Source organism: Capra hircus, chromosome 24, assembly GCF_001704415.2.
Source record: "Capra hircus breed San Clemente chromosome 24, ASM170441v1, whole genome shotgun sequence".
Classification (NCBI taxonomy): Eukaryota; Metazoa; Chordata; class Mammalia; order Artiodactyla; family Bovidae; genus Capra; species Capra hircus.
In genome coordinates, this window is record NC_030831.1 from 60,774,559 (window position 1) to 60,793,147 (window position 18,589).

An 18,589-nucleotide genomic window follows, 5' to 3' on the forward strand; every position below is an offset into this window, starting at 1 on the left:
CAGATGTGTAAAATTCCCATCACACAGGCAGAAACGTTGCATGTAAATGACACATCTCTAAACATGCCCTTTCCATGCCACTCCCTAACCCTTCCCATTCTCCATGCCAGACATTGTTTCCATTTTCAATCTCTCTGGCAACTCAATTACAATAAAGATGAGCAATCCTTTAGCTAAGGACTATGAAACAACAAGAATACACAGAACTGTACAAAAAAGACCTTCACGACCCAGATGATCATGATGGTGTGATCACTCACCTAGAGCCAGGCATCCTGGAATGTGAAGTCAAGTGGGCCTTCGAAAGAATCACTATGAACAAAGCTAGTGGAGGTGATGGAATTCCAGCTGAGCTGTTTCAAATCCTGAAAGACGATGCTGTGAAAGCGCTGCACTCAATATGCCAGCACATTTGGAAAACTCAGCAGTGGCCACAGGATTGGAAAAGGTCAGTTTTCATTCCAATCCCTAAGAAAGGCAATGCCAAAAAATGCTCAAACTACCACACAATTGCAGTCATCTCACACGCTAGTAAAGTAATGCTCAAAATTCTTCAAACCACCTTCAGCAATACGTGAACCATGAACTTCCAGATGTTCAAGCTGGTTTTAGAAAAGGCAGAGGAACCAGAGATCAAATTGCCAACATTCACTGGATTAAGGAAAAAGCAAGAGAGTTCCAGAAAAACATCTATTTCTGCTTTATTGACTATGCCAAAGCCTTTGACTGTGTGGATCACGATAAACTGTGGAAAATTCTGAAAGAGATAGGAATACCAGACCACCTGACCTGCCTCTTGAGAAACCTATATGCAGGTCAGGAAGAAACAGTTAGAACTGGACATGGAACAATAGACTGGTTCCAAATAGGAAAAGGAGTACGTCAAGGCTGTATATGGTCACCCTGCTTATTTAACTTATATGCAGAGTACATCATGAGAAACGCTGGGCTGGAAGAAGCACAATCTGGAATCAAGCAAGATTGCCGGTAGAAGTATCAATAACCTCTGATATGCAGATGACACCACCCTTATGGCAGAAAGTGAAGAGGAGCTAAAAAGCCTCTTCATGAAAGTAAAAGAAGAGAGTGAAAAAGTTGGCTTAAAGCTCAACATTCAGAAAACTAAGATCATGGCATCTGGTCCCATCACTTCATGGGAAACAGATGGGGAAACAATGGAAACAGGGTCAGACTTTATTTTGGGGGGCTCCAAAATCACTGCAGATGGTGACTGCAGCCATGAAATTAAAAGACGCTTACTCCTTGGAAGGAAAGTTATGACCAACCTAGATAGCATACTCAAAAGCCGAGATATTACTTTGCCAACAAAGGTCCATCTAGTCAAGGCTATGGTTTTTCCAGTGGTCATGTATGGATGGGAGAGTTGGACTGTGAAGAAAGCTGAGCGCCAAAGAATTGATGGTTTTGAACTGTGGTGTTGGAGAAGACTCTTGAGAGTCCCTTGGACTGCAAGGAGATACAACCAGTCCATCCTAAAGGAGATCAGTCCTGGGTGTTCTTTGGAAGGACTGATGCTGAAGCTGAAACTCCAATACTTTGGCCACCTCATGCGAAGAGTTGACTCACTGGGAAAGACCCTGATGCTAGGAGGGATTAGGGGCAGGAGGAGAAGGGGACGACAGAGGATGAGATGGCTGGTTAGCATCACCAACTCGATGGACGTGAGTCTGAGTGAACTCCGGGAGTTGGTGATGGATAGGGAGGCCTGGCGTGCTGTCACTCATGGGGTCGCAAAGAGTCGGACACGACCGAGCGACTGAACTGAACTGATGAAACAACACCGGTGGCTCTTTTGATACTATTTTCCTAAGATCTGGGATTTTTTTCCATGCTTTTCTTCAATACATGGCGTGCAGGCACACACACATAAATTTAGAATTAAACACTAGGAGCTAATGCTCTGTAAAAAAAAAAAAAAGCTTCCAATTCTTAGTATTAAAAGCATCAAAAAAACTTCTACCGAAAACAAAACAAAATCCCCAAGTTCGGTTCGTGTCTGACTGTTTGAGACACCATGGACTGCAGCATGCCAGGCTTCCCTGTCCATCACCAACTCCCGGAGCTTGCTCAAACTCATGTCCATTGAGTCGGTGAAGCCATCCAACCATCTCATCCTCTGTGGTCCCCTTCTCCTCCCTCCTTCAATCTTTCTCAGCATCAGGGGCTTTTCCAATGAGTCAGTTCTTCGCAGGTGGCCAAAGTATTGGAGTTTCAGCTTCAGCATCAGTCCTTCCAGTGAATATTCAGGACTGATTTCCTTTAGGATGGACTGGTTGGATCTCCTTTCTCTGCAAGGGACCCTCTGAGAGACAGCATTTGACGTTTTGAAGCGTCCCCATTGTGCAAGCTGTGTATTAAATCACAAGTGCTTGCTGCGCTCCTAATAGTTCGTTACCGAAGTCGAGACTATCGGGATATTCCCAGATTCAAGCAGATCCCAACGTCCCCGCTGCATTTTCCATTGGCTCTGTCTCTGTGCCGCACCCAGGCCCCCGGGGCCCGCCTGCACGAGGCTGGGACGGCGAGGTAGAGGAAGCAAGCCCCCTTCTGACCACCGGCCCTGCCTTGCACCGGCCACCGGCCACCCCTGCGGGGAAAACAGCAGCAGCAGCCGGAAGGAAGAGGGGGCGGCGCACCCCGGCGAGCGCCAGTGTCGGGGCCCGGCCCGTGCCCCCACTTCTCCCGGACTCTACCTGGGCTTGAGCAGGTCAGGCCTGACCTCGGGAACGAGCCTCGTCAGCGCGAAGGCAGGGCCCGGCTGCGAGTCAGAGCGCCCCTCCGGCCCAGAAGAGAAGGTTCCTAAGCCACCGTCACAACCGCCCCCCAACTACGAAACGTCCCTGACACTTCCCTGGCCAGAAGCTACTCTCGCGATAATTCCCGGGTTAGTCCTCCGTGACTCCAATCCCCGCCCCTACCTCCTGCGGCCAATCAAAAAGGAGTGGGGCGGAGCTTTGCCTTTGATTAGGGCGCGGGGCCCCTCATTCTCTGGTCACAGGCGTTGGGGAGCAGGCGGGGCGGGGCGGGGCGGGGCGGGGCGGGGCGGGGAGAGGAGAGGGGCGGGGCACACGCCATTTCTCGCGAGACCGGGGACCAGGAAGACGCCCGCAGAGCCGGGCTGCTGGTGCAGCTGCGGCTGAGGCAGTCGCTGCTGCTGCCGCTGCAGCCTCCTGACTTCGCCTCCGAGCCTGCGCCTGGTCTCCGGGTGAGGAGGCGGGACGTGGCAAGGCCGGGGCTGCGGAAGCGAGCGGTGCCCGCTGAGGCTGAGCGGGGACTCAGGCCGCGGCCTGTCAGAGCCAGACAGGGAGGCGCCCACACTCCTGACAGTGTAAGATGGCGGCGATGGCGCCTGGAGGTGGCGGCGGCGGCGTGAACCCTTTCCTCAGCGATTCGGACGAGGACGAGGACGAGGTCTCGGCGACCGACGAGCGGCGGGCAGGACTTCGGCTGGGTGCCGGAGGCGGCCTAGACCCGGGCTCTGCGGACTCGCTGTCGCCCCAGGACCCCGTGGCCTTGGGGAGCAGTGCCCGAGCGGGGCTCCCCGGGGAGGCGGCGGCGGCGGCCCTGGGGGGCCCTGGGGAGACCCCGGCCCGCCTGTCAATTGATGCGATCGCGGCCCAGCTGCTGCGCGATCAGTACCTGCTGACCGCCTTGGAGCTGCACACCGAGCTGTTAGAGAGCGGCCGGGAGCTCCCTCGGCTGCGCGACTACTTCTCCAACCCTGGCAACTTCGAGAGGCAGAGCGGAACGCCGCCGGGGACGGGGGCGCCGGGGATCCCCGGGGCAGCCGGCCTTGGAGGCGCAGGAGGTCGGGAGCCGAGTACAACGTCGGGTGGGGGACAGCTCAGTAAGTGAACGACGGCGCTGTCGCTCCGGCTGGGCTGTTGGGGTTGTGGGGGGTTATTGTGGGGAGGGAGTGCTTGTGGGCTGGTGCTGAGTACTGGGAGCGTTTCAGCTAGAGGGTTGGGGCTGGGGGGGGCGGGGCGGGGGGTGGTGATCTCGTACTGTTGAGGCCAAAGTATCTGGCAGCGACTGTTCTCTCCCTGCTTGCCTCCAGCCCTTGGCTGGACTTACACCAGCTCCTGGTCCCACTATCGGTGTCGATATCTATTAAATATCCAGTTTCTAGTTCGCTGGCCACTACATCACTCCAGAAGACTCCCTTGCAACCTTGGTTTATCGCTTTAATCGTTTTTCCATTCTCTCCCATCTCCTGAATCGCCACTACCCGGAAACAGTGTTCCTTATGTTGTTCGCAGTAATTATTTGACTCCAAGTCAAGAGAGAAAAGAATAGGAAATGGTGTTGCTCTCTCCCCGAAGCCAGATCCACTTGAAGAACCTTTGTCTTTGGGTTGACTACTCAAAAGTTGCATCTTCTGCTGCATAAAATTTGTTCAGTTTAAATAAACTCAGTTTCATTCACTTTCGGTTCCTTAATTTCAGTGGGTGTCCAGAATTATAGAAAGTCTAAGGAGCAGAGCTATGGTATTTCCAGTGGTCATGTATGGATGTGAGAGTTGGACTATGAAGAAAGCTGAGCGCCGAAGAATTGATGCTTTTGAACTGTGGTGTTGGAGAAGACTCTTGAGAGCCCCTTGGACTGCAAGGAGATCCAACCAGTCCATCCTAAAGGAGATCAGTCCTGGGTGTTCTTTGAAAGGAATAATGCTAAAGCTGAAACTCCAGTACTTTGGCCACCTCATGCGAAGAGTTGACTCATTGGAGAAGACTGATGCTGGGAGGGATTGGGGGCAGGAGGAGAAGGGGACAACAGAGGATGAGATGGCTGGATGGCATCACCGACTCGATGGTGAGTCTGAGTGAACTCCGGGAGTTGGTGATGGACAGGGAGGCCTGGCGTGCTGCAGTCCATGGGGTTGCAAAGAGCCGGACACGCCTGAGCGCCTGCACTGAACTGAACTGAGGAGCAGGCAGGCTCTCCCTGCGGTGTTGCCTCCTGGTCTCAGTACCTTGTAGGCTTTTTTCTTTTCAGAAGTTTAGGAATTATGTTTTCTGCCTCGTTGTAATCATTAACTGTATAGAGTGGTCATTTACCTCATTCATCATGTGTCTATAAGCATTTATGTCTTTAAAATGTTCTGCCAAGGATGCATATTGGAGTCCCAGTACCTATCCTTAAGAGGCATCTTAGATTTTCCCTTACTGGCGGTATGAGGTTTTCAGTGTGTTATGTGAGGCCAACTGAAATTTGCTCACACATGTTAAAATACATTTAAAATTGTAGCCAAACTGATGGGTTTTTGTCAGTACTTTTAAGTAGTTCCAGAGACTGAGATCACCTAACTTCACTTCAGTTCAGTCTCTCAGTCATGTCTGATTCTTTGTGACCCCATGGATGGCAGCACGCCAGGCCTCCCTGTCCATCACCAACTCCCGGAGCTTGCTCAAACTCATGTCCATTGAGTTGGTGATGCCATCCAACCATGTCATCCCCTTCTCCTCCCGCCTTCAATCTTTCCCAGCATCAGGGGCTTTTCTGAGTCAGTTCTTCTCATCAGGTGGCCAAAGTATTGCAGTTTCAGCTTCAACATCAGTCCTTCCAGTGAATATTCAGCACTGATTTCCTTTAGGATGGACTGGTTGGACTGGTTGGATCTGGTTGAGATGGACTCTCGAGAATCTTATCCAACACCACAGTTCCGTAACTTACACGTAACTTAGATGTAGTTAAACTGCAAAGAGTGCCTTTTTCCATCAAGGTAGATCCAAAGCAGTCTTCTTTCTTGAATATGGAATTTTCTCAGCAGTTGTAACTTCCTTGCTCAGTATTGTAGGATTATCTTCCTTTTCTGTGAACTGGTTTTTCTGTTGCTGACCTTTAAGACCATAAAATGTAACAAAAGAGCAGTGTAACAAAGTTGTTAGGCAGCTGGCTTTTGTTTGTTTAAGATTTTTGAAGTGTCTAATAATGGTTTTCACCTGAGAAGCTCTTACTGCTTCCTCAAGACCCAGCTCCACTGTCATCTTTGTAAATGCTTCCCACACTACCAAGGCTTAGTTGTTTGATTCTTTTCATTGTACTACTTTCAACCTCAACCATAGCCTTTAACTCTTTTTATTTGGATTTATTAACAGTATCATTTCTCTCCATTAGATAGTCAGCTTCTTGAGGGACATCTTTTTATTACTCAGTTTGTATCGTCCCTGGCCTGTTGTTGAACATAACTGAATTGCATCTGATATGTTTTTCTACTGTATCAGTTCAGTTCAGTTCAGTCGCTCAGTCATGTCCGACTCTGCGACCCCATGAATCGCAGCATACATATAATGAAATAAGTTATTCCTTTATAACATTATTTAATTTAAAAGCATTTATTAATCTTTTCAGCCTATCTTATTGTGTGGAATCACTGTAGTGAAAATTTCTGTTAAAAACTTTTTTGTACAGAAAGTTATATTTATAATTTAGGCTCTAAATATAGCTGTGTTTTAAAGTAAAAGTTGACTTGTAAATGCCTTTGCATTATACATTTTTATAGTTTCTTGAAACAACTTCAGGCCTGTGATCATAAATCGGGATTTAGCTATAATCAAATATTCATGTGCAGCTGTGCTCTTCCCTAGTTGATTTGGACCTGTTTTGGGTATAACTCAAAAGTACATTATTACATAATATAATACATTTTCAAGTGAATACCAAACAGATAAGCAGTAGGGGGAAAAAATCAGAGTTATCCATAATCCAACCAATAGTACTTGCCTTTTCCGTTTTTTTCTGTGCGTATATGTTTAAAAGCAAAAATTGGATTAAAGTGTCTTTGTAGCTTGATGTTACTGGATAGGCTGTAATTCTCACCATCAACCTTGAGGGGAAACTGCACACAATAAAACGTGCCTGTTTGAAGCGTGCAGCACATGGTGAATTTGGGAAAACAAACTACCGCCACAGATGAATGTCTGGGGACATTTTTATTGTCCCCAGAACGCCTTCATTTTCATTTGCATTCAGTATCTCAAGCCCATCACTGACCACAGTAGAAAACAATTTTCCAACCTGGGCCTGGGCACTATTGGAATTTTGGGCCTGATAATTCTTTGTTGTGTTAGTGTCCTATACATTCTAGACTGTTTAACAGCGCTGCTGGCCCCTTGTCCACTGCATCACAGAAGCAGCCACCCAGCCCCCATTCCTCAAGTTGTGACAGTCAAAAACGTTGCCAGCACCATGCGAGGAAGGGGAGGGCAAAATTCCCCAAGTGAGGACCGCTTCCTTAGATAAATTCTGCCTGTTTTAAAATTTCATACAAATGCAGTTGGGAGCATATAGTCTTTTCTGTATGGCTTTCTTTCCTCAGTGTAATGTTTTTGAAATTCATCCAAATAATGTTTTTATGGGTCATAGTAGTTCATTCCTGTTTTGGTTTTACCATTCATCTGTTATTAGACATTTATTTTTTTCCCCATTTTTGGCCTATATGAACAAAGCTACCATGAACATGCGGGTGTAAGTTTTGCAGAGACATATGTTTTCATTTCTTTTGGATAAAACCTAGGAATAGAATTGCTGGTTCATAGTTAGTATACATTTAACTTTGTAAGAAGCTGTCAAACAGGTTTTCCAAAGTGGTTGTATCATTTAAAATTTCCATCACCAGTGTATGAAAGTTTGTTTCTATACATCCCCGAAACCCTTGGTATTTTCAGGCTTTTTACTTAACTCATTCTAGTGAGAGTACAGTGGTATATCATTGTGGTTTTAATTTTTATTTCTCGAGGACTAGTAATGCTGAGCTCCTGTGAGCTTTTGGCCATTGGGGGGTGTGTCTACTGCTATTACATATCTTTTGTGCAATGTCTGTTAACAGCTTTTTATTGAGTTGTAGTTCTTTTATATATTCTGAACCCAAGTCCTCCATCAAATATGTGTTCTCCAAGTTTTTTCTCCCAGTATGATTTGCCTTTTCATTTTTTAACAATGTGTCTTATGAACAAAAGATTTTCATTTCATCAAGTCCAGTTAAATTGTGTTTTTCCTTAATGATTCATGGTCTTTGTTTCCTAAATAAATATTTGCGTATCCTAAAGTTGCAAAAATTTTCTTGTGTATTTTCTTCTAGAAGTTTTATAGTTTTCTGTTTCTAAATTTAGGCCCACCAGGGCTTGAGTCCTGGTGGCAGTCCTGCTAGGCCCACTTGATAGACTAATTTGATCTTTTGCATGTGATATTACTTGCTTGAATATAGACACACATTAATTATGTATTGTCCCCTGTATTTTTGCCAGTTGAGCCAGTTTGGTTTCCAGTTAGATTGCAAGGTAAAAGTTATGCCAATGCCTTTGGCACAACTTAATTACAAATGACAGTATTTTATCTAGAGGAATGCTGTTCTACTCTGAGCGTTCAAGGTTTAATCAAAATCAGAAAAATTGCCTAGAATGAGTCAGCTCTGTAGAGACAGTAAGTGGTCAAATAACATGCCTTTCAGTGATGAATTTCTTTTATTCTGTAGTTATGCTTCCAGATGTTCTTAAGGCAGCTTATCAGCTTATTTATGACTGACTTTAATAATTTAACTTATGAGCCTGCAGACTTCTTGAGTCCCCTCTCTCCTTTTGAAGTGCTCTTTCACTGTCCTGCCTGTCTTTTCTCAGAGCTCTGAAAGAGCGCTCACCTCACTGCTCTGTCCCGTTCTTCATATCCCCTGTGCTGTGACTCCCATCTTCCAAAAGTGCCCATCGCTTCCACTTGACAAAGTAGTTCCTCCCTGTTAGGTTGAAGTTGGGTTTAGTGCTTATTCTGGCTTCTAACAAAATATCAAGAGAATATTTCTAAAATGTATTAAGTTCACTGCTTTTAGCTGAGTGAGACTTGCTATTGTTGTCTGGACCATATTCAGTTCAGTTCAGTTCAGTCGCTCAGTCTTGTCCGACTCTTTGCAACCCCATGAATTGCAACACGCCAGGCCTCCCTGTCCATCACCAACTCCTGGAGCTCTCTCAAACTCATGTCTGTTGAGTCGCTGATGCCATCCAACCATCTCATCCTCTGTCGTCCCCTTTTCCTCCTGCCTTCAATCTTTCCCAGCATCAGAGTCTTTTCAAATGAGTCAGCTCTGCGCATCAGGTGGCCAAAATATTGGTAGTTTCAGCTTCAACCTCAGTCCTTCCAATGAGCATCCAGGGCTGATTTCCTTTAGGATAGACTGGTTGGATCTTCTTGCAGTCTAAGGGACTCTCAAGAGTCTTTTCCAACACCGCAGTTCAAAAGCATCAATTCTTTGGCACTTAGCTTTCTTTATAGTCCAACTCTCACATCCGTACATGACTACTGGAAAAACCATAGCCTTGACTAGACGGACTTTGTTGACAAAATAATGTCTCTGCTTTTTAATATGCTATCCAGGTTAGAGAAGGAAATGGCAACCCACTCCAGTATTCTTGCCTGAAGAATCCCAGGGATGGCAGAGCCTGATGGGCTGCCGTCTGTGGGGTTGCACAGAGTCGGACATGACTGAAGCGACTTAGCAGGTTGGTCATAACTTTCCTTCCAAGGAGTAAGCGTCTTTTAATTTCATGGCCGCAATCACCATCTGCAGTGATTTTGGAGCCCCCAAAATAAAGTCAGCCACTGTTTCCCCATCTATTTGCCATGAAATGATGGGACCAGATGCCAAGATCTTAGTTTTCTGAGTGTTGAGCTTTAAGCCCACTTTCTCACTCTCCTCTTCACTTTCATCAAGAGGCTCTTTAGTTGTTCTCACTTTTTGCCATAAGGGGGGTGTTGTCTGCACATCTGAGGTGATTGATACAGATTCCTAAATTTCTCTCTTATGTGACTCATTTTTTACCCATGTCTTTCATCAGCTTCAAACTTCTTAATTCCTGTGGAAAGTCAGATATTCTCATTGCCTAGAACAGTCACTTGCATAGAGTTGGTATGCAGTATTTTACATTGATCAGTGAATTTGTAAAATTACGTGATCAGCCAAGCATAGGGTCCAGAAGAAGTCGAGTGCATATCCTTGAGCATATTCTGCTCTTAACGAAGAGCCAGGACTAGCGCCTGAAAGTCTAGAGTAGTTTTCCGTGGTACAGGTAATAGTGTAAGCATTCAGATGTAGAAACATCATTGTTGATTGTGATCAGATATAGAAACATCATTGTTGATTGTGATAATTGTGGAGAAAGTAAAATTTTAATGTGATGCTCAAGTATGAGTGAAATTTCAATATAAATAGTAACTTTCTTATTTGGCCATATTTAGAGTCTCATCCTGAGTGAGGAAGAGGAAAAGGAAGTGAGGGTAAAGAGAAGATAATATTTATTTTATATTTTGCCTTGTTTAAAACATCATCTGGGAACATGCTTTCCATTATCTGGCTCACAATTAATAAAGTGATTCCATTTGGGTAGTTGTAAAAATGCAGTATGACACTTCAGGCCCTTGTGGTACATAGTTTAAAAGGAAACAAGATAAGGGTATTAACCAGCGAACAGGCCTTTTATGTTAGAAACTAAATTTACACTTTCTACTTTAGAGATGATCTTCTTACTGTATGTTTTTTTGTTTCTTTGCTTGTCTTTTAAGCACCTTTGTTGGAAAAAACCATTCAGGATTGGCTCAGGTTTCATTTTGTTTAATCTATTTAGGGCAAAAACTAAATTTAGTTATTATTATTATTTTTTTTGAATGGTGGCTTTTAACTGTACCTGCTATCTTAATTCCCATGGTTTTAGGATGATTCACTGGAAAAGAGCACTCACTTTGGTCTAAAGTCTGCTTATATCTAGATTGTAAATATCGATTGAGAAGAGCCTTAAATATTAATAACCTATTTTCTCCCTTCAGATAGTTGTTTTTGTTGGCTTCTATGTATGTGTACTGTAACTAACTAAACACACAACACACACGTCTGTACTGTAAGAGTTGATGATAAAATGTGGTTTCTGAATTATTTATACTAAAAACATACTTGTTGATACTTAAATAAATTGTGTTCTGCTGTTTGGCCATATTTTGAACGTGATGCCTCTTTGGTTGACTTTTGGGGGATTTGCATTAGTTGAGGGTTGATCTGCTTCAACCCCCTTATATGAGTGTCTGTGGAGGTATTAGCGTTAACTTTTTTTTGAGATCTAATTGTCATGACATTTCACTAGTTTTAGGTGTCCAGCAAAATGATTTGATACGTGTCTGTATTTTGAAATGATCACCACAGTAAGTTTCGTTTCCACCCATCACCACACAGTTAGAGTTTGTTTGTTTTTTTCCTTTGATGAGAACTTCTGTGATCTACTCTCTGAGCAGCTTTGAAATACACCAAACAATATTGTTAACTATGGCCACCATGCTGTACACTTCATCCCCAAGACTTATCTGTCTTGTTGGAAGTTTGTACCTGCGATTAACTTTTTAAAGTGGTTCTGGCCCCATTTCCCTGGAGCATGGCAGACTGATAACTCTCCAGTTCCGTGTGTGCATATAGTTTCTACAAACTAGGGAAATCTGCACAGAAAATCTGAACAAGCTGGATGTAAATTGCCTAATTTACTTTAAAAATAGATTCTGAGATTTCTGAAAAGTGAATACTTGATATAATTGAATACAGCAATGGTATTTACTAAGATTCAGCAAAAGGTAACTATAACAGGATCCAGAAGAACGTCCTAGAGCTGATGTGTTTGTGTTATAGCAAAAGCTGTGTGATAGATCTCTCATATTGGTGTGAATGAAATAGAGAAATATGAGCTTGGTAGCAGAGTAACTGGAAAAATGTGTGGCTGATAAAACAGTAGTAGGTCTGTGTGTACCACCTATACTTTTGAAAGTGAAAGTGAACTTGGCCTATTTTCTGAAGACCACCAAAGAATTGATACTTTTGAACTGTGGTGTTGGAGAAGACTCTTGAGAGTCCCTTGGACTGCAAGAAGATCCAACCAGTCCATCCTAAAGGAGAACAGTCTTGAGTGTTCAGTGGAAGGACTGGTGTTGAAGCTGAAACTGCAATACTTTGGCCACCTGATGTGAAGAACTGACTCATTTGAAAAGACCCTGATTCTGGGAAAGATTGAGGGCAGGAAGAGAAGGGGACGACAGAGGATGAGATGGCTGGATGGCATCACCAACTCAATGGACATGAGTTTGGGTGAACTCTGGGAGTTGTTGATAGATAGGGAGGCCTGGCATGCTGCGATTCGTGGGGTCGCAAAGAGTCAGACACGACTGGGTGACTGAACTGAACTGAGCTGAACTTGCAGTACTGATATCTGATCTTCAGTTCTGCTCTTCCACCTACAGCTCTGTTACCTTGGGTGAATTCCTTAGACTTTCAGAGCTTTCTTATTCTGTGTAAAGCATAGTAATCATTTCTGTCCACTGCTGGTTACCAAGTTTTAATGAAGTTCACGTGAAGGTATATATGTGAGAAGACTTCAAAAACTCATTTGATAGTAACTTGTTTTGTAAGAAAATATATATGAAATAGGGGAGACTAGATCATATTTGCTGATGATAAATGACTGAAAAAGATAGATGATATCTGACAATACTAATTTATAGGATTAAGCAGGAGTAGTGGATATCTGTTGAATCCTAGAAAAGCAAGAGAATTCCAGAAAAACATCTACTTCTGCTTTATTGACTATGCCAAAGCCTTTGACTGACTGGATCACAACAAAGTGGAAAATTCTTCAAGAGATGGGAATACTGGACCACCTTACCTACTTCCTGAGAAACCTGTATGCAGGTCAAGAAACAATAGCTACAACCGGCATGGAATAACGGATTGGAAACGAGTAAAGGAAAAGGAGTATGTCAAGGCTGTATATTGTCACCTTGCTTATTTAACTTCTATGCCGAGTACATCATGCAAAATGCCGGGTGAAGCACGAGCTGGAATCAAGATTGCCAGGAGAAATAGCAATCACCTCAGATACACAGATGATACCACCCTTATGGCAGAAAGTGAAGAGGTACTAAAGAGCCTCTTGATGAAAGTGAAAGAGGAGAATGAAAAAGCTGGCTTAAAACTCAACATTCAGAAAATAAAGATCATGTCATCTAGTCCCATCACTTCACAGCAAACAGATGGGGAAACAGTGGAAACAGTGAGAGACTTTATTTTCTTGGGCTTCAACCTGCAGGTGGTGACACCGCAGCCATGAAATTAACAGACGCTCACTCCTTGGAAGGGAAGTTATGACCAACCTAGACAGCACATTCAAAAGCAGAGACTTTACTTTGCCAACAAAGGTCCGTCTAGTCAAGGCTATGGTTTTTCCAGTAAATGTGTATGGATGTGAGAGTTGGACTCTAAAGAAAGCTGAGCACCAAAGAACTGATGCTTTTAAACTGTGGTGTTGGAGAATTCTCTTGAGAGTTCCGTGGACAGCAAGGAGATCCAACCAGTCCATCCTAAAGGAGAACAGTCCTGAGTGTTCAGTGGAAGGACTAGTGTTGAAGCTGAAACTGCAATACTTTGGCCACCTGATGTGAAGAACTGACTCATTTGAAAAGACCCTGATGCTGGGACAGATTGAAGGAAGGCAGGAGGAGAAGGGGACGACAGAGGATGAGATGGCTGGATGGCATCACCGACTCAATGGACATGAGTTTGGGTGAACTCCGGGAGTTGGTGATGGACAGGGAGGCCTGGCTTGCTGCAGTCCATGGAGTCGCAAAGAGTCGGACACAACTGAGCGGCTGAACTGAACTGAATGGGTATGTGACATCCTGATTAAAATAATTGTTTAAAAAACATACTGGGAACATCCGTACTTGAAATTCACTTGAAAATTTAAAACATTTCTATTTGAGTAGCCACCATAAATTAAAGAAGTAAAACTGTACAGCATAGAGAGTTAAGAGCACAAAGTTTGGAGTCCTGGCTTTGATCCTGTTTCTGCCACTTTTGTCTTCTTGTTTCTTAATCTCTCAGTGCCTCAATTTCTTCATCTAAAAATGAGAACTGAGGATAATAGCACCTACCTGATAAGAGCTGTTATGAGAGTCAGCTGAATTAATATTTATTATCATTTGCAGTAAGTATATGTAAGTGTAAAATAGATTATTGATATTAAAAGGCAAACATTGGATTTAAGATTTTGTAATGGTTCATTAAAATCTGCCTCCATACAGTTAATGCATTGTGTTTTGTGTCTGTAAAGGCATTGTATCTCCATTTTTGTAGATATTTTAAATTACATTCATATAAGTTATTTTTAAATATTTCTTTTTGTGTTCCTCTTAGGCAATGATTAGTTATTTGATTTTATAACGAACACATGGCGAGAAAATGGGATTTGTCTTTTTGAAGCTTACTAAAATTTTTTTGAAACCAATATATGTTGCTATCTACAGAACAAATATTTTAAAAGCAAAGGCAAGCAGAGGTAGACAGATTGAAGAAAGGAAGAGATTATAGGCCAGAAACAAGCTCAGTGAATCTTTTGTATAAGAAACAGAGTCAGATAAAGGAGGAAAGGGAAGACTATTGGATACATTTTCTCCTTCTAGAGGGAAGCTATTCCTTTCTCTCCTACCATAGAGACACGCACATCAAAACAGAGTTTCCAAATGAATTGAAATACTAAATGTGGGAAATGAAACTTGAAGACTTCTTGAAGGAAATATTAAAACATATTTATGACCTTGAGGTACGATTTCTTACACATAAAAATGGTAGACTTTGAAGAGATTGATATATTTGTATCACAGTTAAAATCCTGTATGTGAAAAGATAACATAAAGTAAAAGACAAGCCATAGACTAGGAGTACGTATTTGGCACATGTATATATAGTAGTCAAAAAGTGTTTCAAATATAGAATCTGTATAGAATCCCTGCAAAGTAAGGAAAAGAAAAATAACCTAATGAAAAATAGGCAGAAGCAAAGCAATGAAAAGTCGCTCAAGTTCACTGGTAATTAGGGAAATGCATATTATGATACCTATACCTGATCTTTTGGCAAAATATGAAGAGGTCTGACACTTAGTGTTGCTGATACGGAGGAAGCAGGCTGTCTGTGCCACCAGTAGAACTGTCCGTACAGCTCCTGTGGAAAGCGTCTGATAAAATGCAGTAGAACTGGAGGTGGTGCACACCGGTTAACCCAGCGTTTCCACATAGAACGGTTTATCCGGAGCTTACAAGGATGCGGAACGAGCTGTGTGCGACGCTGGAAGCAGTGCTTTGGGCCATGTGTAATGGAAACACTAATTGTGGTATATTCATAGGATGAAGATCTTAGCATCCTCAATCAGATCTCACATCTGTTGTGAAGCATCACACACAGTTCTGGGCCATTATGTACATTTTCAAATGCATAAAACAATATATTATTTGTGGGTACTTAGACTCCGGGAGCTGGTGATGGACAGGGAGGCCTGGCGTGCTGCGGTTCATGGGGTCGCAAAGAGTCGGACACGACTGAGCGGCTGAACTGAACTGATATGTGCTATAGGTTTTAAAACATCAACTAGAGTCACACCGAACCCATTACTGTGATTGCCTTTGAGGAGGGAAACATTAGGGACATGAACTTAAAGGTATTTCTTTTTAAATTTTGTAAAATGTTAGCAGTTGTTCATATCAGGTGGTGGCTATGTGATGGTGTACTTTGCACTATTCTCTTTTGAGTCAATATAAGGTATTTTGTCAAATTTTGCATGTAATAAATTCTAGCAAAGCAAGAAACATTTGTCATGGGAATTAACAGCTCCAGTGTTCTGCCATTAATTGACACCAAATCCTATAACTATGCAGTGTAAACCAAGTTTGGTGTTTCTAGTGATGTGAAATGCGAATACCGTCCTTACTCTGGTATATGAACAGAAGGAATATATTCTGCATTGTTACGTTATTTCTGCATATGTGTTTGGTACATGTCTGCCTTTTTTGTTGGCGCATATTGAATATCTGTCTTGTATCATCTATTAATTAGATTTGGACAGTTCAGTTCAGTCTCTCAATCATGTCCGACTCTGTGACCCCATGAATTGCAACACGCCAGGCCTCCCTGTCCATTACCAAATTCCGGAGTTCACCCAAATTCATGTCCATCGAGTCGGTGATGCCATCCAGCTGGTGATGCCATCCAGCCATCTCATCCTCTCTCGTCCCCTTCTCCTCCTGCCCCCACTCCCTCCCAGCATCAGAGTCTTTTCCAATGAGTCAACTCTTCGCATGAGGTGGCCAGAGTACTGGAGCTTCAGCTTTAGCATCATTCCTTCCAAAGAAATCCCAGGGCTGATCTGCTTCAGAATGGACCGGTTGGATCTCCTTGCAGTCCAAGGGACTCTCAAGAGTCTTCTCCAACACCACAGTTCAAAAGCATCAATTCTTCGGTGCTCAGCTTTCTTCACAGTCCAACTCTCACATCCATACATGACCACAGGAAAAACCATAGCCTTGACTAGACGGACCTTTTTTGGCAAAGTAATGTCTTTGCTTTTTAATATGCTATGTAGATTGGTCATAACTTTTCTTCCAAGGAGTAAGCGTCTGTTAATTTCATGGCTGCAAGTCACCATCTGCAGTGATTTTGGAGCCCCCAAAAATAAAGTCTGACATTGTTTCCACTGTTTCCCCATCTATTTCCCATGAAGTGATGGGACCGGATGCCATGATCTTCGTTTTCTGAATGTTGAGCTTTAAGCCAACTTTTTCACTCTCCCCCTTCACTTTCATCAAGAGGCTTTTTAGCTCCTTTTCACTTTCTGCCATAAGGGTGGTGTCATCTGCATATCTGAGGTTATTGATATTTCTACCGACAATCTTGATTCCAGCTTGTGCTTCTTCCAGCCCAGCGTTTCTCATGATGTACTCTGCATAGAAGTTAAATAAGCAGGGTGACAATAGACAGCCTTGACGTACTCCTTTTCCTATTTGGAACCAGTCTATTGTTCCATGTCCAGTTCTATCTGTTGGTTCCTGACCTGCATATAGATTTCTCAAGAGGCAGGTTAGGTGATCTGGTATTCTCATCTCTTGAAGAATTTTCCACAGTGTTATTGTGATGCACATAGTCAAAGGGTTTGGCATAGTCAATAAAGCAGAAATAGATGTTTTTCTGGAACTCTCTTGCTTTTTCAATGATCCAGAGATGTTGGCAGTTTGATCTCTGGTTCCTCTGCCTTTTCCAAAACCAGCTTGAACATCTGGAAGTTCACGGTTCACGTATTGCTAAAGCCTGGCTTGGAGAATTTTGAGCATGAATTTACTAGTGTGTGAGATGAGGGCAATTGTGCGGTAGTTTGAGCATCCTTTGGCATTGCCTTTTGTTGGGATTGGAATGAAAACTGACCTTTTCCAGTCCTGTGGCCACTGCTGAGTTTTCCAAATTTGCTGGCATACTGAGTGCAGCACTTTTACAGCATCATTCAGGATTTGAAACAGCTCAACTGGAATTCCATCACCTCCACTAGCTTTGTTCGTAGTGATGCTTCCTAAGGCCCACTTGACTTCACATTCCAGGATGTCTGGCTCTAGGTGAGTGATCACATCATCATGATTATCTGGGTCATGAAGATCTTTTTTGTACATTTCTTCTGTGTATTCTTGCCACCTCTTCTTAATATCTTCTGCTTCTGTTAGGTCCAGACCATTTCTGTCCTTTATCGAGCCCATCTTTGCATGAAATGTTCCCTTGGTATCTCTAAATTTCTTGAAGAGATCTCTAGTCTTTCCCATTCTGTTGTTTTCCTCTATTTGTTTGCATTGATCGCTGAGGAAGGCTTTCTTATCTCTCCTTGCTATTCTTTGGAACTCTGAATTCAGATGGGAATATCTTACCTTTTCTCCTTTGCTTTTTGCCTCTCTCCTTTTCACAGCTATTTGTAAGCCCTACCCAGACAGCCATTTTGCTTTTTTGCATTTCTTTTCCATGTGGATGGTCTTGATCCCTGTCTCCTGTACAAGACAGTAGCAAAAAATGTCATTCTTTGCTCACAAATTATTGGTGCCTATGCACCTGTTTCTCTGTTCTCAGTCACCTATTGGTGTTTTACCTTGAAGGTCAGTTTTATTTGGAACGGAAATTTTGAGACTGAGTTGATAATTCTTACTATAATGTTGACAAAGATCTCTTTTAGGATACATTTGACATGTTTCAAGCAGTCAGAATTATACCAGTAGCTTCTTATTGCTCAGTAGTAAGAAGTATTACAGAGTGTTACACTGCACATGGCACTGTGTGGGGAGCCTTGTAAATATTCTGTATGTATGCGCAGAAATAGTATCACCATTGGAGAGGTATGTAGCAGCGGCCCTAAAAGCTTCTAATTTTTTTATTCAAGAGTAGTTCCTGATTATAGGCATTCTTTACAATCATTGTAAGGAATAAAGCGTGTGTGTGTGTGTGTGTGTGTGTGTGTGTGTGTGTGTGTGTGTGTGTGTGTGTGTTGGGGGATAGGGGGCGTGGAGAATGAATGAGTAAGGAGAAATGTCCAAGAGTATGAAATGATGAGAGTAACGAATGTATCACCAAAATCTCTCAGTCGTATTTTGTTATGTTCTTAATGTTTGGTATTTGCATTGTGGTAAGCTACAGTAGTGAGAATATTGATCGTTGCCTCCTAAACTTTCTAATAAGATGTCTGCGCCAGAC

General features: G+C 43.1%; 2 protein-coding genes across 7 annotated transcripts in view; one reads left to right on the forward strand and one right to left on the reverse strand.

Moving 5' to 3' along the window:
- The window catches only part of PIGN (phosphatidylinositol glycan anchor biosynthesis class N), a 104,025-nt gene extending 101,146 nt beyond the window's left edge, over positions 1-2,879 (reverse strand). Inside the window, exon 1 of one of the 2 annotated variants that reach the window (XM_018039618.1) lies at positions 2,715-2,879. The gene's annotated coding sequence lies outside the window, so the exon portion shown is untranslated. Of the gene's footprint in view, positions 1-260; positions 314-2,714 lie in introns of those variants that run through there. The other variant, XM_005697301.2, reaches the window with a different exon arrangement.
- KIAA1468 (KIAA1468 ortholog) overlaps positions 3,091-18,589 on the forward strand; it is a 107,147-nt gene continuing 91,648 nt past the window's right edge. For 3 of the 5 annotated variants that reach the window (XR_001917163.1, XM_018039531.1, XM_018039534.1), the window contains exon 1: positions 3,091-3,868. Coding sequence is in view for 4 of the 5 variants with exons in the window: in XM_018039531.1 (XP_017895020.1) it covers positions 3,355-3,868 (514 nt within the window). In the remaining variant the exon portion in view is untranslated. The remainder of the gene's footprint in view (positions 3,869-18,589) is intronic. The other 2 variants (XM_018039532.1, XM_018039533.1) reach the window with 2 other exon arrangements.